Source organism: Plectropomus leopardus, chromosome 15, assembly GCF_026936395.1.
Source record: "Plectropomus leopardus strain MGB_pleo_1.0 chromosome 15, ASM2693639v1, whole genome shotgun sequence".
NCBI classification, from domain to species: domain Eukaryota; kingdom Metazoa; phylum Chordata; class Actinopteri; order Perciformes; family Serranidae; genus Plectropomus; species Plectropomus leopardus.
The window spans coordinates 16,735,876-16,756,705 of record NC_142190.1 but is presented as its reverse complement, the minus strand read 5'-3'; the positions used below and the strand labels follow the sequence as shown (position 1 = coordinate 16,756,705).

The 20,830-nt window shown below is 40.3% G+C and overlaps 1 protein-coding gene across 1 annotated transcript; it reads left to right on the top strand.

Annotated features, from left to right (window-relative positions):
- Nucleotides 1-12,012: 12,012 nt before the first annotated feature.
- On the top strand, nucleotides 12,013-19,275 carry spry4 (sprouty homolog 4 (Drosophila)). The gene is made up of 2 exons (XM_042499659.2): nucleotides 12,013-12,270; nucleotides 14,762-19,275. Exon 2 carries the CDS (start codon nucleotides 14,813-14,815, stop codon nucleotides 15,959-15,961), a length of 1,149 nt encoding a protein of 382 aa, XP_042355593.1. The 5' UTR covers nucleotides 12,013-12,270; nucleotides 14,762-14,812; the 3' UTR covers nucleotides 15,962-19,275.
- The last annotated feature ends 1,555 nt before the right edge of the window (nucleotides 19,276-20,830 follow it).

The following is a 20,830-nucleotide window of genomic DNA, read 5'->3' as shown; positions in this document are numbered from 1 at the left end:
ATTCTAGCAGTCAGACTTTCTGTGATGCTCAGTTGAAAAATTCCTGGAAAAAAAAAAAAGTTGAGTTTTGACTTCATGGCTCTTGTCTAAGCTGGAAGAACCCCGCCGGGCGAGGGGAGGAAAGGAGAGCTCCGGAGGAAGTTGACCTACGACCTCTCTTCAGAGGAGTGACAGGACCCCGACTGCACTCCGACCTCCAGGGACCAACCAATCACTGAAGCGTGACCTGCCATCAGGGGCGTGGCTACAAAGGCCCTCGCTTCTCCTCGCCACCTCTCACATTCTGGGCATTCCAAGTGTCGCTGCGAGCACATATCATCCAGGCACCCCAGGGATGAACACACACACAGACACACACACACTCATATACACACACACACACACACACACACACACACACACACACACACACACACACACACACACACACACACACACACACACACACACACACAAGTACAAACCTGTGCTACTTTTTCTCCATTTCCTGCTACTTTATACTTTCACTGTACAAAAATATTGTACTTTTGCACTCCTCTACAATTATCAATTAATTAATTAATCAATCAAAATGATTAGATTTATCCAATATAATGCAATATGGTGTTATAAATGATAACCAATTTAAACAAATACTAATCTTAAAAAAATGTTAAAATCATCTCATGCTAATTACATATTGAAGCATTAGTATTAATGATCTTATATTAAATATAGGGAAATACTCACAGAGGCCATTATTCTGCATTACGTACTTTTACTCAAACCCTTTAAAACCTGGATCAGCATCAGTTTTTTTGTAATGCTTGACGCCTTTCACAAGCTTTTTGACCCTTTAAAAACAGTAGAGTAAATTTCCTAAAAAGGAGGAGGATTATTAGAAAATTATCCAAAAAATAGGGGCGAAATGTGCAGAAAACGGTATTTCTAATTGTAATAATGTTCTAATTGAAATTACATCAGTGAAAAATACAATAAATATGTAAAATAAATACATTTTTCTGCACATTTTTAGGTTGTTTTCTTATTTGTTTGTTACCTTTGCTATTTTTGCTTTTTTTTGTTATTTTTGTGCCATTCTCCCCATGTTTTTAAAATAAATCAAGCCAATTTGTTCAGGTTTCAAAGGGTAAAGCAATTGTGATTAGGACTTGGTATTGCAATTTGGACTAAAGTCAGTCATGTCCAAAGTTTGGCCTGCAAAAATCATGGCCTATGAACCAATTTCAAAATAAACTATATGTGGCATGTTATGCAATTCTGGTTAATCAAACAAATTCATTTTGCTTTTTTCCAGTCACCTCACAATGGCAGGACTATTGTACAGTTTACAGACACGCATCAACTAGAAACTACGCAGGCGGAATTTATGTGACTTCATAAACAGACGGAAACAGCAAGCAAATGGTTACCTAGCAGCAGACATTTCACACTAAGTAACATGGCCACAGCAAAAAAGTGTAAAGTCAACGTTGGTGTTTTCAGGAGCTGTGGAAAGTTGAATCATTTTTACCGAAAGATGAAACAGTTCCGTTTGTCTCATTTGTATGTGATTTAAAAATAAATGAATAACCCATATGATAAAAGATGCAAACTGCATCGTTTGGACACCCCGGACTTAAGTAAAGGATCTGCATACTCTTGTGCACAGGTTAACTCTCTACTGAACTCATACTCGTATTTTTTTTCTCCTCATGTCTCGGGGCTTTACAATATGTACCACATCTTCTCTCCTTTGACCTTTTATGTGCATGAGGAAAAGTTTAAAACTCATGAAGGCGGAAAACGAAGTACTAGAAAATACAGAGTTATAATATACCACCAGAACCTCATATAGAGACAAAATGAATCACATGAACCTCATTCACCAATCCAACTCTGCATGAAAATGGCAAAATTATGCTGTTTTCCCAGAGACTTTGGAAATCTTTTCCTCCTCTGTAATTTGCATGGATATTGGAAGATTTTCACTGATGTCAGAATTGGTTTCATACATGCAACGTGTTGCCCACACATGCTGAGTTTTAATTTATATATATATATACATACAGTATGTCCTATTTGGTCTTTGATCTACCCTGTTACTGCTGGCTGGGAGAGAGAACATTAGCATTTCAACTAAATTTGAAAGTCAAAACTCTGCTGCTGTCTGTTTAAGTGCTTAGTTTGGCACATTCATGAGTTTTAATGTGAGTGATGTGTATGTTTTGCGGCTGCCTAGTAAAAAGCACTGCCCCATATTGGTTGTTCTTTGCTATTTATGTATTTGGGTATATGACTACTTACGTATACTCGGCACAAGTGTGCCAGGGATAGACCTAATCTGTGTGTGTGTGCATATGCGTATGTTTGTGTGTGTGTGTTAGCACAGTAACATGTTTTCTATTTGCCCTCCATGTGTGGTTCGGCTCAGAGCGGTGCTGTCCGCATCCCGTCCTGTGGTGCTGGCTAACATCACATTCAACACACACACACACCAATCACACACACACACACAGTCTCGACATTGACCCAGACAGCACCAAACCAGGCTACACACTAATTACATGCCTGGAATTAGACATAATATCAACCAGCCGGTTGACTATGGAAACAGGGATGGAAGGCCAAGTTAGAGATGTGTGTTCAAGTGTGTGTGATTTCTGCATGCACCGTATGTTCATGAATGTCTTTCAGTGCATGAATATTTATTTCTTGTTTATCGGATATATGATATCGGACAAAAGGAGAACAAGAAGATCAGGAAGTACAGTGCACAACATTTTTCCTCAATGAGACAAGTTGATCTTTGGTGTAAAATGTCCTTGTACACATCATCTGGTCACAGGAGAATCTCCTGCATCTTTTCTTCATCTTAAATTTCAAACAAAGCCTGAATGATGCTTGTTATTTTTATACACTCAGCACATTAAACATATTTATAATTTTAAATATTCACATACTGGTGCAAATGGTTTTTATTATTACTGCATTTTTATTCTATATTTTTTTACATACTTTGCACTGGTACTTATTTCTACTTTTTATAAGTCTCTATGTTTGGTATCAGAGCTACTGTAACAAACCACAATTTCCCCCCAGGGATCAATAAAGTATTCTGGTTCTGATTCTGAAGTCAGATCTACTAAAACCAAGGCATATAAATCCCTCCAGGACCACCCGTGCTAAAAATGTATCACAATGTTTTAATGAGACGGTTTTATTGATCCCCACAGGGAAATTCTTTCATCGCTTTTCCACCAACCCCGGAAGTTCAGAGGTCAGGGTCAGCAACAGAGAAGCGCCCCTGCAGCTGACATGGAGTCAGGGTCTCGCTCGAGAGAATTTCAGCAGGGTAGATGCTTGTCAACATGGATATTGTGTCTAGGTCATCTAGTGAAAATATAGTCTACCTGACCTCGAGGTCAGGGGTTTCCAAACCACGGATCCTAAAGTGTCCCTGAAAGTCGCCACCAAAATGAAACAGATAGATGGTAAGCATTCTTTGAGGCAAAATCCTCTTAACTCCCTGAAACCTTAGCAAATTGGCTTGATTTCTTTCAAAATCATGAAAAGAAGGTAATGAGAAGGAAATCTGTTTAAAAAAAAGTTGCAAGAAAATTACCTGAATTTTTTTTTAAAGGAAAGGTTAGAAATGTAACAGAACAAAAACAGTAAATGATCTGAAAATTTCGATTTTTTTTTTCATTATTTTAAGCTGAGTTTCTGGTCTTTTTTCTTGTGATTGTAATGATTTTGGCTGGAATTTGCATGACATTTCAATATTTTTGAAAGAAATCCCATTTCAGTGATTTAAATACTTGTGAAAGGCATCTGAACGCCATACAAGAATCTGTTGTCCATCCAGGTTTTAAAGGGTTAACAGAGGTTGTAGGCTATTTAAAGATACTTCAAGGGTCACTGTTTTGAGAGCCTATCATCAATGTAATGCTGTTGCCTCTAATAGCATATAGCACAGCTTCTGCTAAATGGCATATGCTACTTAAAGTATGACCAAGCCAGACCAGGTGAGGCCACATTTCCTGGGACGGCTGCCCAGAACAAAAAAAACAACAACGTCCTGTGGGCTCACTGCTGATCTGGACAAACCGCTGCTGAAGGAACAGGGCTTTTCTAACAATGGGTGTGACTATCTGGAGCCACAAAACCCATTTCCTCCTGCGTAACCAAGTCAAATTATTGGTCACAAGTTTTCCTTTCAAAATGTCAAACACTCATGCAAGAGCTCTTTCAGACTAATGAGGAATGAGGTTGTGTAAGAGCTGACTAAACCAACAACAGAATTGCCTGGTTCAGAGGTAAAAGAAGAAGAAAAAAGTTCCACATTTTGCTCATTTTCAGGTTCATACTTCAATTTTGGATTTCTATAATATTTTTTACATGCTTTCATGTTCCAAAAACACATAATTTTTCTCTGTCTGACTGAACATACCTGTATGCACCCTCTGTCTGAAATACTCCCTCTAAGTGCTGTATGACTGTATGGCACTGTGGTGGCAATTTCTACTTTTTTTTTTAACCAAATCACATTATCTGTTCGCAATAACCAGGTAGAAAACAACTACATAGATTGAAATGGCTCTGAAAAAACACTGCCTCTAGTAGTTTTACTAAACTAGTTAGTTTTTAGCCACCTAAAAACTGCCCCTCCTAAAAAAAACAAAATCAGTGGTGTATGTTATATTTAGCATATTTTTACCTCCTTACTTTGGAGCTGAAGCCAATATCTCAAAGCCATTGACAAAAACAATCATTTCACTGTCAGTCCCACAGGAGTTTCTGGTCTACCGCTGCCTCCATCAGTTAGTGTGTAAGATAAATCTGTGCAAATTTTCCAAGTAAAGCCACACTTCCGTGTTTCTGTAGCCCCATCCACAGCAGCACATTGCTTAGCTTCAGTGCTGGTAGATTTTATTTGTTTGTTTAGTTTCAGATACAATCATTATGAATACATGATTAATAAAAAAAAATCATTACAGACGAGTCGGACATGCCTTCAAAACACACAGCCTACAAAAAAAATTAATAAAGCATTTTGAGGGAGCAAAAAATATTATCCAGGTGAAGACATAATTAGTGCGGAGGTTGTTTTAGCACATGCTAAAAAGTTCTGTATCTTTTTTCTGATTATCTGTACAACATATAGTTCCATCAGTGTTTTATAACTTGATTTTAAAGCAGATTTAAGGTTACCTGTAGAAGATTAATTATAGATAATGATGTGAAAGTGATGTGTTTAGTGTCAAGAATTTTCACAAAGAAATACAACCATCCAAAGTCTACAAATATATATTTGATTAAAAGTCATATAATAGTTACGATCTTGTTACAAAACAACCTGTTATAAAATTCCACGGGCAGCTGAGCCAGTGTAGCTGATTTGGCCTCTGTGATGTTATTCCTTTACAGGAATTTTTCAGCTCTCTAATGGCTCTAAGTGAATTAGGTCTAATGTATCCTATTATGGCGCGATGAGGGCAGGCCAAAGTCATCAAACTCTTTATTTTGATGGATGTGGACACACAGACTCATACAACCACACGTACATGAGCCCCTGCCCCCCCATCCCAACCTCTCTCACCACACACCTCTCCTGACTCCAAAGCATACAAACACACCTCCTGACCAGGCGGGCAGCGAGGAAGGAAGTCAATATTTGAGGAGTTGAAGCTACCTGGCCTCGTGGTCGAAATCCGCCTCTTACTGTAGGCAAACTATAGAGTTTTCTACAATGCAGCTCTCAGCTTGCTCAGTTTGAGTGTTACTGTAGGTTAAAACACATCATTACATTTTCTAATTTTGTTACTCTTGGCCCTAAATCTACACTACTGTTATAAAGAAAAACACACCCTTACAGTAACACTTTACAAAAACAGAAGTACTGCTGATGTGCTTCACTGCACTCCTCCCAACCACCACAGCCATTTCAGATGAGCTCAAGTACCGCTTCATCTTCAATACATATGGACTGATTATTGAATAAATGTTAGTGAACACCATTAATTACATACGGCGTTAATCATTAGATCACACAACTGAATTGTGAACATGTGACAAAGGCTAGACATACAATTCATCCATTACTTTTGACTCAATATTTTTAAATTATTACTTTTAGCTAACTATTTTAGCTAACTTTTTCAACTGATGTTCATTAATTTATTTTTTTTTTTTATTTAAAAATTTGAATTTAAAACATCATTTGCTATCCTTTAATTTAATTTTTCAATTTATAAATTGATTGATTTTCAACTATTTCATCAACTTGCTTGAGCTTCTTGAAGACGTCTCACCTCTTATCCGTAGGTTTTGTTAAACAAGGGTAAATCGTCTAAAAATAGGCTAAAGACTGCTTTCCCATTGCCTGCAGAGCAGAGCTCTATACACAGCTCTGCAGCAGCAGAGTATGTGTGTGTGTGTGTGTGGATTGCTTTGGTGTGTCCACTCGATGTCACACACATGCTGGAGGTAAACAGTAGACAGCAGCATGGACAGAGGTCTGTGAAAACTCAACTGTGGTTTCTTCTCTTTGTTTATATCTTACTTATTCAGTCTCTCTTCAAACTTGGTACAGACTGACTTGGAATAATGTTTCAACACTGCTTAGGAGGACACGGATGGTATTTAGTAGCAGCCCGTCATTGCAATTTACCAGTTAAGGAGCTGAAATTAGCGTTCACTTGGGTGATATGTTCCCATCAATGCTGATCAGAGTTGGAGGCGATAATTATCCGTGACTACTGCAAAGTCATTCGACCTGGGTGTGAATGCAGAATTGTAGACGTTCCCATTGCACTAAAAAGCCAGATGTTAGCAGGTGTTAGCGGGTTTTTGGAGCAAGCCTCTTGGATAAGAGGTGAAACTTCTTTCAGAAACTCAAGCAAGTCCAGTTACCTCCATTTAGCACTTAAGAGTTGCCATGACCTGAATGACTAAGAATCTTCACCAACCTATTTCAGCTTCTCACATGCTAGCTAGTTTTCATGCAACATTCAATCTCGATTGCCAATTTACAAAAGATCAGCATCACACCAACTCAATCCTATTTGGCAGCTTATATTCCTCCCTAACGCAAATACTGACTTTTTTTAAATCAAATTTATTCAAGTTTTCTATAGCCTCCAACAGCTTCATAAGTATCACCTGACTGGGCATCAATGCTCTGCAAACAAATCACACAGTGATTATACGTAACATTGTGGGACTCCTCACAATTTCCCTTCTGTCTTTGCATCAACATCCTTTTGTAAATTTGACTAACAAACATTCTGCCCTGAAACCAGAAGGAATATCATCATGACTGAGCAGAGTTGTTGTGATATGTAGGAGTAGTCATCCTTCTAAATGCACCAGGCGACGAATGCTCACAGCAAGAGGGTAGAATAGGATTGCTCAATGTTCCTTAACAACACAAATATTTACAGGAAGCAAGTAAAGCAGACTTGACAACTCAGGGACAGAACTCTAAAGAGAGATGGAGCTTTCTTAGAGGTTGTAACTGCTTTTCAAATGCCTGTATCTGATCTGAAATGCAGCCATTTGCACTGCAATTATAGCGTTAAATACTTTAGTTGGGAAACTGTGGCAGAACTTAAATTTGAGCTATGAACTTTTAAATGACTCTTTCCATCATACTAATGTTCATTAACCCTTTGAAACCTGAGCAAACTGTTTTAATTTCTTTCAAAAACATGGGGAGAAGGCAACATCAACTTAACAAGACATAGCCCAAAAAGTAGTAAATAATTTGTTTAAAAAGAAAGAAGGAAAGAAAGAGTTCCAAGAAATTTACATGAAAATAAATTTTTAAAAACATTAAAAATTAAAAACTAAATAAATAGAGAAAGAAAATTAACTTAAATGTGCTGGAAAACAAAAACAAAACAAAACAAAACAAAACAAAACATATATATATATATATATATATATATATATATATATATATATATAAATGTATTTATTTATTTGTAACATAATTTCAAAAAAATATTTTTAAGAAATTACTATAATTATTAATTATAAATAATAATTATTTTTATAATTATCATTAAGTATCATTTTATGAACATTTTCCCTATTTTCTTAGATAATTTTCTAATAATCCGCCCCTCTTTTTTAGAGCTAAGTTTTAGGTAATTTTCTTGTCACCTTTTACTAATTTCTTGCAATTTGTGGGACATAGCTTCACACTTTATTCATAGCGTTTTTCACCATGTTTTCAAAAGAAAACCAACCAATTTGCTTAGGATTCAAAAGGGTCAAAAAGCTTGTGAAAGGCATCTGAATGCAGCACAAGAAAAATGATGCTGATCGAGGTTTCAAAGGGTTAAACAACATAAACAAGCATTATACCACTTGAGTCAGTTTTGATGGTATCACAACTTACAATTTTTTCTTTTGGGGATTTTAATTCATGTCTGTGAGGAAAGCTGTGCAGACGTACTGACAGCTGTTAATTGGTGAGAGATGTGTATTGTAAAGTGTTGGGGGGGTGGGGGGTAAATGATGGCTTACCTGCAACAGGAAGCTTTTGATGTTAGCTGCGAGCACTCTGTGGAGCTATCGCTGTGATTTGCATTTAAGCACTGTCACACACACACACACACACACACACACACACACACACACACACACACACACACACACACGAATACACACACGCACTGAGCAATTACGAGCTTTTCTCAAGTTGTTGCGTCTTGGGAGCAGTCAGGAAATACAACACTGACAAACAGCAATAGATTAGTGAAATACATCAAGTGATAGACTTAAGCGATAAACAAAAGGGCTATTGACATTGTAATTTGATTTAGAGAGAAATGTCTGGATTAGTCTGGACATATACAGTCTGAGCTGGGATTAACAGTTCAACTGCATGTTTTTGGTAGAAATTCAAATTAAAAAGATAACAAATAATTAGTGTTTTGTTAGGTTTGCACAGTGGAATGAAAAAAAAACAACTTTTAACATTAAATAAGTCAAAATGCTGTGGAAGCAGATGGGGCTGTCCATTAGTAATAAGGCTCACAGCAGTAGCCAGCAGATGTGGCAGGAAGGAAGGCTGGGAGGGAAGACTCTGGAGAGAAATCTAGGCCTTCCCTTCCGTGCATGTATGCCTGGATGATCACACCGACAAGAAATCTACAATTCAACAAGCACTTCATGTGGGCCATGCCTGCAAGCCACACAGCTGCGCACAGAAATCTGCAAGTATCTGCAGTATGTGTCTTTGTGCATCTCCCTATCTGTGTGTGTGTGTGTGTGTGTGTGTGTGTGTGAGAGAGAGAGAGAGAGAGAGAGAGAGATAACAAAAATGCAAGGAAAACAAAAGAGAAGCTGTCATATGACATTTACATATTTGTTGGTCTATTATAAAGGCTTCCTTTCTTTTATAATACGACTTTAAATGAGTGTCAATTGATCACTTTTTATTGAAAAGATCCCTTCAAAAAGAAATTAACACCATGTTGGCTATTATCAGGTCTGATCTACATAATCTTATTTACAAAGTTATTTTGTAATACTGTTCTGTAGATATTGTGATGCTATTGAAAACTGGTGGTCTGCAGTTACTGCAGGTTAAATTGGGGTTAATATTTTATATTTCACTTAATATTTTATTTGTGTCATTCCTTCTTATTTTACATCCTATCACTTTATCTTATTTTATATATCTGTTTTTAATATTATTTTATTCTTTATGTGACTTGTACAGGTATTGCTGCGCTGACTCGTTCTCTTGTCCAGTGCAGGTTGTTGCACCTTTGACCATGTTTAACCTGTATATGACTAATAAAGTAAAACTGGACTGTAACTAAAATAGTTCTTACAAGACATTGCGCAGTAGAATGTACATCTTATGAATAAACCCATAAAGTGGGCATGCAATATGATTACTTTCACTTCAGCAGTCTGCATTAGAGCCTCAGCCTGTTAGTCATACAAATGTTTTACTTTAATTGTATTTTTGATATGTACTGTGTAAAAGTGCTGCTTTACAAATGAAAACAGGTCTATTTTATTTATGTCGCCAAAAATCATGTAATCAATCATTTATAATCAGCACACATGTTACAATCTAGCCTTAGTTTCCCCTACTTATTATTTATTTATTCACTATATTCATATATAATACAACAACAAGCTATTAAAACTGTGCTAAAATATTAAAACTTAATTCCACTTCCCTCTTGCATGAAAAGATCATGAATATACTTTTGAGCACCCCAGTCACACTTTAAATCCCTGTATATCAGGGTAAAGTTGTCACATCAAGGTTTAATTTGGCCCACCAGATGTTTCTAGCAAGTAATAATAATAATAATAATAATAATAATTCATTAATCTAAATGTCTTTGTTAAAGCAGCCCAAAACATCAAAACCAGACATTAAAATATAACAAATAAAATACAACGACACATATTAAAACACAACAACAACAGATTTAAAAACAAAAAATAATAGGTTTAAAACAATGAATATATAGGGATAAAATGAGTTCAGTCCACAAGCAGCTCAGTGTTAAAGGGTCTGGCAGAGGCAGATGATATTTTAGAAATGGTAAGCACAGTAAGTCATTTTTATGTTTTGCTGAGAGTAAAATACAAATAAATGTATTTATTTTCCTTGCTTTTCTCTTTCGCTCTGTTTCTGTCTTTCACCAAAACAATAATCCCAATTTGGTGGTGTAGTGGTTGCCATGGTGACGTGTGCATAAGGATAATGGGGCAACAGTTAACCTTTGACTGGTTAAAAGCCCCAAGCAGAGGGAGGGGAGGGGGGGTGAGGTGGAGGGTGGTGGCGGGGGGTTTGCAGGGAAGCACACACATACACACACACACACGCACACACACACACACACACACACACACACACACACACACACACACACACACACACACACACACACACTGGGATGTCAGAGAGAAAGAAAATTCACACTCATTTCCTCCGTGTGGTTTCGGTACAAATCAACAACATCCTGTCCTTTTGTGAATCCTGCCTGCCCTCATGCTGGTTTGCGTTTCAGAGTAGGCGTTATAACCCCCTCCCCTCCCTCCTCTCCTCCTCCTCCTCCTCCTCCTCCTCCTCCTCTTCTCCTGTTTTTTTTTACACTTCCAAGCTGTAGTCATACCTCACATTGTTGCAGAGGAAGGAAGGGCACGTCCTTGATCGCAATAAACAGCTTTAGACAGATCAGTAACGCAAGGGGAGCGGCCATTATTTAGCCTAATCGAGCTCGTGTGATTTGAAAAGGTCTCTGACATCCTGATATCATCGAGTTTACTCTGATTAAAACAGCCTTCAGGGTATTTTATTCATCAACCCACTTGGTATCATATTCCTGCTGATTTGTGGCTCTGCTGAGATGTTTTGTTTCCTAAAATGTACTCCGTGATTGCATGTTTTTCATTAGGCAGTTTGGCACCCATTTATCACAATCAGAAGAATATTAGAGATCAGATTTGCCAGCAATGAAGAAAACAAATTAATTCGTTGCAGATTTAGCCCCCTCACATCCCCCTCTCATCTATTACACAACACCACCATAATCGCGTCTCCTTTAACGTGTTGCAGGAAGCACGATGCATAGATAAATAAATTAACAGGCTAAAATAAAGCGAGAGTGGCACCACAGCCCGACTCTTTATGTAAATTGGGCCTGACATTGCCCTTGTGACCAAAAAAACTCCCCACCTCCTCATTCCCTCGCCCCCCTCTTCTCTCTCTCACCCGCTCATTCTCTCTCCCTCTCCCTCTCTCTCACACACACACACAGACACACACACACACGCCTCATTCGCCATTTCTTCCCATTCATAAAAATCTCGGCATCGCGCCTGCGCAATGCCATTCGGAGTCCTCCCCATTCATAAAAATGTAACCTCCGCATTTCAGCCCTCCCGAGTCGCTCTGCCCTCCCATTCACAAAAAAAGAGAGAAAAAAGCCGAGGCATCTGCGCAGTGCCGTCCCTTTCCTTTCCTCTACCCTCCCATTCATAAAAACTCACTTCCCTCCCCCTTGGTGGTTGCAACATCAAATCCAAAGCTCTGCGTCCACAACCGCAGTCGCCTTTTACGCACCAGCGAGTGGAGAATAGTGCAAGAGACCCGCTCTCCCTTCGCAATACCTTGCTCATATTAAGATTTGGACTTATCTTTTACTCGACATTTGTGGAGCTACTCACTCGCTTGGACTGGACTAGCCGATAGCCTGCGCGCAATCGTCGTGCGCAACGAAGAGATGAGAATTTTATCCTGAAACCACAGTAAGTGATCACCTCTCGGTGTTTTCTCATCGGTGAATGCGTGTGACTTGTGAGCGTGTGGCTGCACAAACCCAAGTATCAAAATTCTCTGCTGCCTCTCAATCCGCTGGATCACAGGCACGAAAACGCTCCTGCAAACTCTATTTTGCAACAAGCTGTTTCGTCGACCCGTGTTTGCACTTTGAGTCAATATTTAACCGCCGATTTCGTACCAAAAGCAAGGCTGAGGACGCAGAGAGGGGAGACAGTGTGGCGTTTTATCGTATTATTTGCTTCCAGTGCTGCATTTTTTATTATTACATAGGCTACGTATCTCAGTGTTGTTATTTGTGGCTACATTTAAAGTCACTGTCACGATTAAAGGCAGCAGAACAGCTCCACATTCCCATCTCTGTCTAAATCTCCGTCCACTCTGAACCCTGCTCATGCTGTAGTCTATCTCGGGCGGTTCGTTTGAGTGTGTCGCTGCAGCGACCGCCTGGTTGGCGCACCATGTCGGTTGTGTCAGGTGTTTTGGGTTTTTTTCCCTACCATTTCGTGTTGTCCGGCAGAAAATTTACTAACGTATCTTTAATCTGCGTCTTTTGGTTGCTAAGAGCTATAACGTCCAGGATTTACGCATCAAACTACGCATTTTACCACCGCCGATTAAAACTATCCCTCAGCCGCCTGTCTGGAGGCACACAGTGTACCATTTTCTTAATTAATGTCATAATTTTGCCAATTTACTGATATAAGGAGTACGGTGTTGAATACGTGGTTACAATGCCTATATAGCCTAAACATGCTATTTGAGTATGCCAAGCGGCCGCCTCCGGTTTTTATGACTCAGTCCATTCACATATTGAAGGGAGGGACGCGCACACACGCACGCACTCATACACGCACTTGATCACGCACTGTTCCGGCTTGGAGCTCATAATGGTCTAGATTTGACGATCACAAGCGCTTGTGTCGGTGCCAGCGATGTCGCAACAGGTTTCTCAACCACTTGCAAATGTGTGGAAAAGGAGAATAACACGAGCCGACGGTCAAACAGAGCCGTGTCGTTTTTAAATAAAATAGAGCATCAACTAGCAGTAATAAACCACCAGACGACAGTTTCTAGGAGCTCGGAAATATTAAGGTTGCCTTGAAAGAATAATCAAAACCGTGATGCCTCTTATGGTGCAAATGAGCTGGGCTCTGTGGGGTATTTTGCAATACGCTAAACGCCACAGATATGGGTCAGTGGAAATGGTTGTGTTGCGTCGTTTGTCTTCAATCATCCTTTTTTGTTTTTTGTAAAGTAGATTAGGTCTCTGAATGCTGCGTTCATCGATGAAATGAATGATGAAACCGATTTCATTCAGGCTCATCATGACTGGAGCGCATTGATTCATGTCGCAACACCGAATGCAGCCAGCAACTTTCATTCATAAAAACCTGTAGTTCACAAAATCAGAGCCATTCACAAAATTGCCAGACCGGCCTGCTTCTCTCATTCAAAATTGTATGTATACATATTGTAATATATGTATTTTACAGGCATAATTATATGCACAATTACTGCCTTTTACTGTATGTTATATACAAAGATCTAATTTTCTTCTCCTCTAGTGTTCATTTTTGCTTTGTTGAAGTCCCTTCTGTGGCAACCTTGTCCTCTCTTTGCTCTGCCTTGTTTTGCATCTTTGAGTCTTTTGCATGCAAGCCCTGCTCTCTGGTGCTCCCTGCTCTTTGGAAGGGAGGCGATGAGAGCCCAACTTCTATTGTTCTAATGTCAAAGTTAGAATAGAGGAGGTTTGAAACCCTGTTGGTATTCAGTCTAAAGATCAAGATCGTTTGGAAACTCTACATTCAGATTATTGCAGAGATCTGGTCTTGAAAGCGATTTCCGTTGAGAGACCGAAATGCTCTGGTTCGCTGCAAGTTCAAAAGATTTAATAATTGTCTTGGACGAAGTAAATTACTTGTAATAGGCCTAGTTTTTAACATGCTGTCAGAGATGTTGATTTGAAATGTAGCGACCCCTTCAGATAGTCATTGTTTGATTTATCCAGAAAACTTTAAAATCATAAGAGGAAAGTAGGTTTAGTAGTTAATTTTAGTAGCTAAATTGTGACATAAGGCAGTGGTTAGTCATCAACAGAGGCTTTGGAAAAACGGCAGGAAAATGAAATTATACCACAGAGGGTAAAAATGACACTTGACAACCTGACCGACCAATAGATATTAACAGGTGTGATTAAATACAAGGTTAAATAAACAATAAGTATGTATTTTCAAAAAATGAAGGTTTTGACCTCAACATAACCCAGTTTGGTAAAAGACAATTTTAGTAATACATGCATTCTTGTTCTCGTTCTTTATAACGAACCTTGCTGCCATTCTTTTGACAGTTTTAAGATATAATGAAGTTATGAAAAATAATCACTTTTCTTCAATTTATACTTATACTGCTTTCTTGAAAATGCAACCATTCATAACTGTCACATTTGTCTTTTTGCAGTTTTGCTAAATGCTGCTTTAGAGTGAAGACGTGCGAGGCTCAAGCCTACACATGGAGTCCAGGGTTCCCCACCACATACCCGGAGTTTCCTCCTCCCTTATATCCCAGCCCCTGCTGGACAGTCGAGTGCCCTACGGCCGCCTTCAGCACCCTCTAACCATCTACCCCATTGATCAGATAAAGTCCTCGCATGTGGAGAATGACTACATTGACAGCCCGGCCGTTGTCTCCCAGCAGCCCCCGAGCCAGAAGTCTGTAAACCGAAGAATCACCTGGCTTGGTCAGAACCAGGAGGCCTTTCTGGGGGCGAATCAGAACCATCATCACAACCACCAACACCAGCACCACCAGCAGGGCAGGTGCGAGCCCCACCCTCACCAGGATACCACCACCCACCCTTGGATTTCCTTCAGCGGGAGGCCCAGCTCTATCAGCAGTAGCAGCAGCACCTCCTCTGATCAGAGGCTGCTGGACCATGCTGCGCCCAACCCAACGGTGGACCACCACCCAAACCTGCATCCCCACCAGGGTGCCGTCAACACAGTTACTACCCGAACTCCAGGCTGCTTCCCTTCCTCTGAATCAAAAGTCCTCACCTCCTCTTCCTCTGCTTCCTCCTGCTCCTCCTCCTCTAAATCGCTAGACCTCAAGTCTGCAAAGATGCCAGTGGGAGGCGTGTGCACCACCGGAGGCCAGCAGGGGTCAGCGCTGATCCCTTCCTCCCCGGCCGAGAAGAAGCACCTCCTTCTCTGCGAGCACTGTGGGAAGTGCCGATGCACGGAGTGTACACTCCCCCGAACCCTACCCTCTTGCTGGGTCTGCAACCAGGAGTGCCTGTGCTCTGCCCAGAGCTTGGTGGATACAGCCACCTGCATGTGCCTGGTCAAAGGGATCTTCTACCACTGCACCGAGGACGAGGACGACGAGGGCTCCTGTGCTGACAAGCCTTGCTCGTGCTCCCAGGCCAACTGTTGCGCACGCTGGTCCTTCATGGCTGCCCTTTCAGTCGTCCTGCCTTGCCTGGTCTGCTATCTGCCGGCTACGGGCCTGGCCAAACTGGGACAGAAGTGTTACGACAATGTTAGCAGGCCCGGCTGTCGCTGCAAGAACTCACAGGGTGGCGTGAGCATCCCCGTGTGTAAAAATGGAGGGGTGGAAGCAAAAGTTGGGACACTAGAGAAGCAGCAGCAGGGGTCATGATAGTGGACCAAACTGGTTAGCGGTGGCCTCGCTAAAAAATGGACAGGACCACACAGTACTTGCTTGCTCTCTATGGATAGGACAATCCAACACCAACCCCTTAAACTACCCCATTAATCTGCTGGAAGGTGACTTATGTAAAACAAAGGTACTTAAATGGCTTCCTGACCTATGTTTGATAGGGTGGATGATCAAACAGGGCCTGACCTGAGAAAGTTGGCTAGTAGGAACAGCTAACAGGCCCCCTGAGATGTTTTTTTTGTAAGTGTGACACAAGAAGAAGAAGAAGAAGAAGAAGAAGAAGAAGAAGAAGAGACTAGATAATGGGACTGGTGTTCTGCAAAGATGGCTGAAGGCACAAAGTCATTGTACCTCTCTGCTGCTCTGTATTTCTCAGCTAATTTTGTAATGGTAACTAACCAGAAACTGGTTGCTGATCCTCGAATAACAGAAAAGTTATTTGATGGAGATAAATATCTGTACGTCCTCCCTCCCCCTCCCCCAAAAGCACAGCCCAGTGATCCTCCGTCTGAACAAACAGGAAAACAGGTGATTACCTATACTGTGGCTTTATGAAAGGCCACTTTGAGAGTGAAACCACCACTTACTCACTCACTCTCTCCACTATTATGATGATCACCATCTTTTAGTGTCACCATTTTTCCCTCTTAGCTTAAAGATGATAGCTTGGTAATGCTAACATTTTATCCCCAAGGAGGAGCTGTAAAGAAACATTTTTGAGTCTTTAAAAGAATAATCAATTCCCATAATTCTCACTCTGTATTGTGCATAAGCAGTTGTACTGCAAGTGAGAGAGAGATAATCACTTTACAGTGTGTTTTCCTATATTTGGGAGGTGAGGCCCAGAGATTTTAAAAGATTTTGAATGCTGTTCACCAATCACCTCAGAGGTAATGCATGTCATGACCTGCATGCTATAGTCTAATGGTTATCCACCGTGCTAGAAGTCAATGTATTGTAGAGAAATGTTATAAGAAAAGGACACCCAACCTTCTCAGGGACTGTTTCAGTAATCCTCTCTAGAACTTGGCCTACAGCATGTTGATTTCTAAACTGCCTAAGAGCCTGGTCTACTTCCTCTTTGCACACGACGGCAAAGAAACATTTAGGGGCAGAAAGGCAATAGTGAATAATTTAAAACGAGTAAGCTAAGCGTGAGAGAAACTGGCCAGAAAATAACATTTACCAGAGGAGAGGGGATGCAAGTGATAGAGAGTGAAGAGGGGGGGAGAGAAGGCATAGCAAAGTTGTTGTTGTGTTCGTATCTAGTCAGCCTTTGTCGAAATCAAACCTGCCACTTGCACAACCTTTTTAGGAAGATGCAAACCCCTTAAAGGATGTACTAAAGCACAGTATTAACCACCTCAGCTATCTCACATTTTGTTTGTGTGCACTACATTTAGTCCACACGGCCCCCAGCCCCCCCTCTACACACAGTGTCTTCATTAAATTCTAATCATTATGCTGCATAGCTGCGTTAGTCAGTCTGTCTTTTATTCTTAAAGTCTATTTTTGTGGCTTGCATGATGTTCTTAGGACTTTGCCAAAGGAAGCTAGCATACAGTAGCTTGTTTTTGCTGTCAGAGTGATCACAGTTGTTATGCACTCTTGCCAAATGGAGTTGACGGCAGTTGGTTCTTAAAGGCATGCTGCCCTTTAATACAGATGGCCTTTTCTGTTTGGCATAAAGGCATACTGTCTTTGTTGCTCCATAACACACACCTCTCTTTCATGTTGGACCCTTAACTTCCATTAGGGCACCTAACTTTGCTCACATTTTGTCTTGTTGCACAATGCTGATATCACACAGGAAACAAAAAAAGGAAAGAAAAAAACACACTGTCCTTAGTCTTGAATGTATGAGGCAATATTTTCAAAACCTAGCAATTCAGTCTGAGCGAAAGGTGCCAAAACTGAGAATGATTGTGTGACTAGGCAGAGGCCTAATACATGTAGGTGGGCGGCAAAAATCACAAATGTTTTGACAATATATTTAGTAATAGAGCTATGCAGGTGAAATGTTATTTGCTGTAAATAGTTTCACAACATTTGTGTTCTTTAGAAGAGACTTTTAAATGTCCTTGAAAGATTGCATGGTACGTTATAACTACAATTCATTACAAAATATATAGAGAATATATTAGATATATATTTTGAGGGTAAGATTAAAGTGTTTTTGAGGTTGTGAGAAAAAGAAAAAGAGGGAGGGTGGCAAGAGGAAAGTTCAGGAAAGGGGTAACGAAAATTATCTTTCTATCACTCGCACTTGATTTAGTAAAAGTGTGCCCGGCAATAAAGAAGAAGAGAGAAAAATAACTCCTGCTGTTTATGCTATCCATGGCTCATTAGCAGTCGAGAGGCTAGGCTAATTCCCTGGTTCCTCTCCGAGTCTTTAAGACTGTGGACTCATTGAATCCACACAGGGAACACAATCTACCCCTATCCGGATCAACCCATTTCCTGCTGTTGCTGCTCAGTGTCTCAGCTCTCTCCCCTCTTTTTCTCTTTCTTGCTTTTTTTTCTCTTCCCTCCTTCCTCCCTGAGAAATAGTCCAACAAACACCCCTGGCCTTGATTGACAAACACAGCTGCTGTGCATAAACTTGTCATACCACAGAGACGGGAGAGAAAGACAAGTCTGTCTCTCTTTCTCTCCCTTTCTCGTCCATTTTCTTCTCCTGTCTATGTTTTCCCTCTCGATTTGTAGTTCTGTGCCATCTTTTTTAAACAGCGGACCTCTTTTTTCAAATGCCTTTCTTGTCTTTATTTCTCGGCTCTGTCACTGCGAGAGTAATGCTCTTCACTTCATGTTAGCTTTATACTTTTACATGTGCTCCCTAGCCTGTTCAAGGTGTGGAATAATCATCTGACAATGACAACTCGATGATTAAAACCTTTTTTTATTTGTTTTACTCTTTTGCTACAATGCTGTGACTTTTACACACCCATGCCCCTTTGTGTCGCTTATTTGCAGGCGGCACAAATTTTTTTTTTTTTTTTTTTCCAACCCAAACAAGAGGAAAAGTCGCATACAGCTGGGTGATGCTACTCCATTCCTTTATGCCTTTGCAATGTCAATGTTGGGGATACAGAATGAGATCTGTGCTTTTGTTTTGTTTAGATATAACAAAAAGAAAAAAAATCTCTCATATAAAAGGTTCCCTTTATAGATATATTTATTTTGAAGTTCTATTTTATATAGTATTTATTTAGATGCCAACCTTTTGTTTGTGAAGAAAGCTTATGTCGAAATGGAATGTACATTGACAATGGAAATATATATTGTTAAATATACCCGGCTGTTGTGTCATTACTTTCTGTGAGTAGTATTCACCCAAAAGATGCACACACGTGCACACACCCACACACACACACACACACACACACACACACACACAGACACACACACAGACACAGACACAGACACACAGACACACACACATCAGTGCACTCCACAATGCTACAATTTGCTGTAAAAAATACCACCAAATTTTTTTTCAAAAATACAGTAAAACACAGCCAATCTTACATTCTACTGTACAACACTGTAATAATTTTAACGGCAATATACGGTTTAAGTAATTTATGGTAGTGACGTTTTAATGGTAGGGTGCTTGCAACTACAGCTACCAGTAGTTTACTATGATTTTACAGGAAAAAATCATTACAGTGAGAATGCCCATGCACCTAGAAAGAAATTAAGTGGAACTTTGGAAAAAAAATACACTTCTCATTACAAGATACATAGCTTAATTTACGGGCATGTATGTATTAATCAACATTTTTTACCATTAAAATTTAATGTGATAATACAGGACCGACTTGCTGAGTAATGGTGTACACTTCAGCAATGAAAGACTCATAAGCTTCGTATGAAGATATTTTTGTTGATAGACGCTGATTGTTTTAACTATTAATCATTCTGTAAAGAAACATTTACAGGCTTTTTTACATCAACACTTCAACTTCCTGAGGTCCCATGCTTCCTGTGTCTGAATAGATCGCTCTCTATAAAACACTGGTAGGTCACTGAAGGCCAAATAAAGCAGCTTGACCTTAAACTGAAAGAAAACATTACATAAGCAACAGGAAATAATTCATTGAATTCCTCCGGACGGTGAAACATGAGACAGACGGTCACTTCCGATCAGAGCTTATGCTTGATGGCTGCTGTGTTTGTGTGTGTGTTTGACTCGCAGGTTAAACTGACTTCCTTCGAGTTTATAGGGGTGGTCTGTTATAATCTGGATGTGTAACATTCCTTTCTCGACAAAGCACCTCCTTAAGAAGCTGGAGCACATGAAATCTTCCTGTCACACACACACACACGCACACGCACGCACACACACACACACACACACACACACACACACACACACACTGTCATCGCCCCCCACCCCCCCAGCCCACCTGCACTGCTGTTACCCCGAGGCGTTCTTTCCTCCCCTTATGCCCTTCACCTCCACATGCTTATTTCCTGGGTGTTTACCCGAGCGCACCTGGGAGAGAGAAGAGTGGAACAAATGAACAACACGGAGTGGGTGAGAAAGGTAGAGTGGAGACAGCAAGAAAGTAAAAAAGAAGACATAAAGAACAGAGCAGAGTCGGCCTTCCAGCATTACATAAAGAACACGTTTCCGCTGCAGAAGCCCTGCAGGCGCTGCAGTGTCTGCTCCAACAGGTGAGATCAGAGACCAACCTGCCTGTTTACCTGCCGGTCTGTCAGCACCCACCTGGGACAGCGCACACACACAAACACCTGCATTTGACTTCCTCCACACCTACATTGTCATCTCCACCCTACCGGGCCACATACATATCATCAACACAGGAAGCTTCGGCACAGGCA

What these genes read in the sequence shown, in the direction of transcription:
- spry4 (XM_042499659.2), top strand. Translation starts at nt 14,813, where the DNA reads ATGGAGTCCAGGGTTCCCCACCACATACCCGGAGTTTCCTCCTCCCTT.